The sequence below is a fragment of the Physeter macrocephalus genome, chromosome 10 (genome assembly GCF_002837175.3).
Source record: "Physeter macrocephalus isolate SW-GA chromosome 10, ASM283717v5, whole genome shotgun sequence".
Taxonomy (NCBI): domain Eukaryota; kingdom Metazoa; phylum Chordata; class Mammalia; order Artiodactyla; family Physeteridae; genus Physeter; species Physeter macrocephalus.
Window position 1 is genome coordinate 84,055,210 of NC_041223.1, and position 5,380 is coordinate 84,060,589.

At 40.9% G+C, this 5,380-nt stretch overlaps 1 protein-coding gene across 2 annotated transcripts in view; it reads right to left on the bottom strand.

The window, feature by feature from the left end:
• Positions 1-261: 261 nt before the first annotated feature.
• Positions 262-5,380, bottom strand: part of SLC17A5 (solute carrier family 17 member 5) — a 57,514-nt gene continuing 52,395 nt past the window's right edge. Inside the window, exons 10-11 of one of the 2 annotated variants that reach the window (XM_007116499.4) lie at positions 4,593-4,683; positions 262-1,639 (exon numbers count right to left, since the gene is read on the bottom strand). In XM_007116499.4, coding sequence (XP_007116561.2) covers positions 1,502-1,639; positions 4,593-4,683 — 229 coding nt within the window. In that variant the 3' untranslated portion in view covers positions 262-1,501. The remainder of the gene's footprint in view (positions 1,640-4,592; positions 4,684-5,380) is intronic. The other variant, XM_055087655.1, reaches the window with a different exon arrangement.

The following is a 5,380-nucleotide window of genomic DNA, read 5'->3' on the forward strand; positions in this document are numbered from 1 at the left end:
GGAGGAGGTGAGAGGATAGAATCAGTGATGCAGGCATATGCTTTAGCAGGAAGAGTGGACCCTTTTCAGAGTCAGGAAGGGCAGGTTGATGGCAGTAGAGGTTTCTCATGCTGCATCACTTAGAGGACCTATGTATCCTGGCTGAATGGTGGCAGAGATGTGGGTAGAGCTAGATCAATGGTTGAGGAAGATGGCAGCGAAGATGTAAAACAGCCACTGTGGCTACTAGAAGGTATCACAGAACGGTCAGATCCCAAAAAAATCAATCCCAAAAGGTTTATTTTGATAATTTATAAAAGAAAAATCACCATAGCAACTTAAAGTTATTTACAGATTTAAAAATAAATTTACAGAAATGTGTACACATCATATTACATTAAATAGCTTTAGTTAAGATGTTACAGGTAGTGTTGAACATACACAACAAAACATAAATCAAGTTCTAAACCACATAAATGCCCTCAAAGCACGCTCAAAAACCACTGGAAGATGGCCCAGGAAAAATTGGCAAAATGAGCTTTCAGAAACCAGCAGTAAAGACGGTCACCCCACTGGTTGCAGGTGCTGCGGAAGTAAGAGTCACCCTAACCTTGAGCTGCGACCAGACGCGTACGCGTAAGACAGAGGGAAAACGTGTGAGAGTGCTGTTTTTAAACTTAATTATCCTGGTGGAGCTCATAGAACACAGGACCTGAAAATGCATACTCTGGTCCACATGAAGGTGGGCTGATGTTGCTCGTGGCTAATTGGGCATCATACTTTCTTTTGCAGGTTACATGCCAGTCAGTATTCCAGTGTGCTGGGAAGGGAAGGGTGAGGGGCATGGAAGCCATGGCTGTGGACTGCGCTGTCCCTGCCGGCTCAGGGCTTCATCCACTCGCTAACAGCCCCAGGGGAATGACACCATCCAAAGCCTTGGCGCTGACCCTGGTCTCGGATGCTGCCTCTGGTAAGTGCTGGGCACTGTCCCTGAAGCCAGAGAGGGAATGCCTGGCAGCCGCCTGGGCATGCTTCCCTCCGTGAAGTTGCCAGGCTGCATGATACAGCGGCTGGCAGCTCCGTGCAGATGCTACAGTTTGAGATCTAAGTGTCAGGGAATGTTGATGACAATTTTTTGAGGAAAGTGTACAAAAAAAGGTGTTGACCAAGACCTGAGAATTATTATCCAGCTTAAGCAAAGGTATAGAGGGGTCCGTTTCTGCTCCTCCCTTTAAGTATGGTCTTAAAAATAAATAGAACTCACCTATTTCAGATTGCCTGACTTGCAGCCAGGTACGTGACCCTGAATTGTAAGTTCCAGCAAATGTGTTATTAATCATTAAAAACAGCTGATTTTTACTAATCTGGCAACTAGTGACATTTCATGATTACAAGCCTTAAAAATTTAATACAGTACAATTTTTTCTTGTATATAGATTGCTTACACATTAAAATATCAAAGGCACTGTTAGGTTACATGATAAACAAAAATACATTGAGACAGGATTATTTATTGGTTCCTTCAGTTTCTGTGTCCACGGTGATCCCTAACAGCCCAGTTTTGTACTTCACCTTTGGCGAACAGTGTGAAGAAAATGGCACCAAATACGTTGATAGCAGCAGCAATGCAGAAAACAGTTTGCCATTCTCCAATAGTGTTCTGCAGAGAAAGAAGGAAAGAAATGCAAATGAAAAAGGATCTTGCTTGTAGTCCGCTTTAAAAGAAGGTGGTGTCACAAGATTGTTTTTATATGGCAGTAGCATTATTCATAAAAACTGGAAACAACCCAAATGTCCATCAACAGTGAGATGGTGGCATATGTGTTCAATGGAGTATTTACAGCAATGACAATGAATGACCCACAACAACATCGATACGCCTCACAAACATGGACACTGAAGTTCAGCCTGGCCTGAAAGATCCTGCAGGGCTCTTGAATGGCACACAACACGGAACATGGATGGGATATGTCAGTAAGAGATCAACAAGACACAGAGTGTAATCCAGTGGTATAAAAATAGCCAGTAGTTATCTAAATCTCTGGGTCATGTGACTATCTTTAACAACGTTTTTTCTCGGATTTTCACAATTTCAATGTAACCAGAGTGCTTCATTTGCAGCAGTTAGAAAAGAAAAAACCAAGCAGCTGAATTGGCAATGAGGAAGAAAAAGGAAAGGCACCAGTAAGTTGTCATGAAGTCATTTATTTAGGAAAAAAGGAAAAACACGGAGAAAGAAAGGAGCACTCTGTGGTTAATTATACTTATCTGAGATGAATGTATTTTGGTGAAAAAAAAAATCTTAGAAACCATCTTAAATTTTAGGGACTATTTAGATATGCTTGCTAACAACGTGTTACCATCCTAGAGTAGAAGTCGGTCAGTAATTGCTAATTACATCATATACCTGAGAGACAGGTTTAAGACAGCTGCTTAGGATTCTAAGAAAAAGCTGCTCTGTGTGATCTGCAGGATAAAATAATACCTCAGTGTTATCTGGAGACAACGGGTGACTTAAAATCAATCAACTGTACCAGAAATTGCATAAAGCTCCTAGTTTGTTTTTTAACAAAAACTCCACGAGTTTTTAGAGAATGCTGTTTTGTCTGTGACAGAATTGAACCTCAGACACACTTTGACCTTTATTTCATTATTATTATTATTATTATTTGGCCACACTGCAAAGCTTGTGGGATCTCAGTTCCTTGACCAGGGGACTGAATCTGAGCCATGGCAGTGAAAGTGCCAAATCCTAACCACTGGACTGCCAGGGACTCCCTATTTCATTATTTATTTATAATAAATAAACTATAAATTATAAAGTGCAGTGAACTTTAATTGTAAGCAATTACAATTGTACAGATAAATGTGATTTTCCTTTTTAAAAATGATGGCCTTTTTTTTTTTTTGCGGTACGCGGGCCTCTCACTGTTGTGGCCTCTCCCGTTGCGGAACACAGGCTCCGGACGCACAGGCCCAGCGGCCATGGCTCACGGGCCCAGCCGCTCCGCGGCATGTGGGATCTTCCTGGACCGGGGCACGAACCCGTGTCCCCTGCATCGGCAGGCGGACTCCCAACCACTGCACCACCAGGGAAGCCCAATGGCCTTGTTAAATAACATTAAACAAATGCTATAACAATAGATCTGAAATCCAGTTTAGTTCCCACTTTACAAACATTCAAGACTTGAATTCAGGAGTCCCTATCTTCCCAGCAGAAGTGCCAGGACTAGTGATAATGAATGAAATTACTCATGGCGGTGTGCTGACTTAGGTTCTTGCGTTGCCACAGTGCTCCATGAAGATAAGGGTAAACATCCGTGATGGGGCATACTGAGCGGCCCCAACATTCCTTTCTGTTAAGTGAGAGAAAAGGGTAACAAGGAGGCCCTGATTCACTTGAGTAAGGAATTAGAAATGGTAGAGCCCCACCTGCAGTGAACACCCCTGTGTCTGAAGTCAGAGTATTTGGTAGTAAGACAATCTGTAGGCATATACTGAAATTCTAAGGATTAGAGAGTGTTAATTTCATCACAGAGACAAAACAGAGAAAATTAAGTCTCTTTTAGAGGTTGAAGTCAGCCTCTTGAAGAACACATTTCACTAGTCCTTTAGATTCTCTTACGCAGTAGAAAACTGGAGTTGGAAAGGGCCTTTGAGGTCACTGAATTTGATTTCTTACACAATATAACTCAGTGTCTCTGCTTCAGGCCACACCAACCCCGGGCCCGCCGTGTTTCTGGGGCCTCAGTGCCCTGACGCAGGCCGGATGCCAGCCCTTCCCACACGCCGGCTCACTCCTCCAGCCTCCTTCCCCGCAAACTGGTTGTTCCCTCCTCTGTGTCCACAGCAAGAGCATACATTTTTTTCTGCAGTTTTTGTCACACGGTACTTTCATTACATATAATCTCCAAATAATGAATTTCTCAAACGTAGAATCTTATAATTTTGCCTTTGAATCCTTAGCATCTGTCACAGTCATAAGCCCTCAAGAAATGCCAGTTGAATACATGTTTGACCGTTTCAGGGCTCACTAACTCAAAGGGCAGCCCATTCCACACAGTAACAGCTTTAAACAGAAAACTTGCCTATTGTCTCCTCGTACCTTCTCTCCATCTGGCTTTGTGGAACTACCGAGAATAAGTCACCATCTTTCAAATATGTGAAGACACCTATACGTCTTCCTAAGTATTCGGCTCTTCTAAACGTTCTTGATGATTTCAACTGTTCCTATTCATTCTCACCTGATTTCCTGACACTTTCGTGGTTCCATTTCTGGAATAATTCTACATTGCCAATTTTTATTTGTTCAAACCAAAGATACAAGTAATTTATCTGGTATAATATCACAACTTTTAAGTACTTGTGTGGTTTCAGTTACAAGATCTTCATTTAACTTAGTTCTATTGTTCTGTCTAAAATTCAAAGTGTTCTTTGAAAATATACTTTCCGACCTATTATGGTATTTAGCTTTTTGTTGCTGTAAATAATTGCATAAGAATAGACATTCAGAATTTTACCCTTAATTAACATATACTCAACTTTGACACAGATGTGCAGCTTCAAATGAACTGTTTAGAGCTTTTCAGTTTATAGGCAAATTATCTACTTACCTCGGGGGTCAGACTTCTAGCAATGATGGGCCCTATCATTCCAGGTATAGTGGCAAATGTATTTGTGATGCCCAGGAGAATACCAGCATACCTGCAGAAACATGTTCATAGGGATTTATAATTGTGTTACACATTTTTTGGGGGGGCGGGGGGCACCGCGCAGCTTGTGGGATCTTAGTTCGCCAACCAGGGATCGAACCCGTGCCCCCTGCAATGGAAGCGTGGAATCCTAACCACTGGACCGCCAGGGAATGCCCTGCATCACACATTTAAATAGCTTCTGTCCACAGACAGCTAGACCATTCCCAGGCTGTATTCTTGTGAAATTTTATGTCTAAAGGAAACGTCTTACTGAAATAGGACTAAATATTTGGGGAGTGAAAAACTTACATTTCAATAGTTCTAACATCATATAGAGAAACACAGCCATTGAAATGATCCCTTTTACAGTGAAACAGAAAAGTGCTGAGATATGATTTTCATACAAGGCTGTATCTAGATAGGAAGCTTCATGTGCCTTAAAATTTTTTAAGTTAAAAAGAGAATTTATTTCCTGATTACAAAATTTGTCATTGTTAAAAATTTTAAAAAAAATATTACAAAGAAAGTAAAATTACTTATAATCCTTCTATATAGAGATAATCAACATTAACATTTTGGTAAATAGCCTAATTATTTTTTTCTGTATATATTTTTATTTTTATTTATTTTTTATTTTATTTTATTTTATTTTATTTTTTTTTTTTGCGTTACGCGGGCCTCTCACTGTTGTGGCCTCTCCCGTTGCG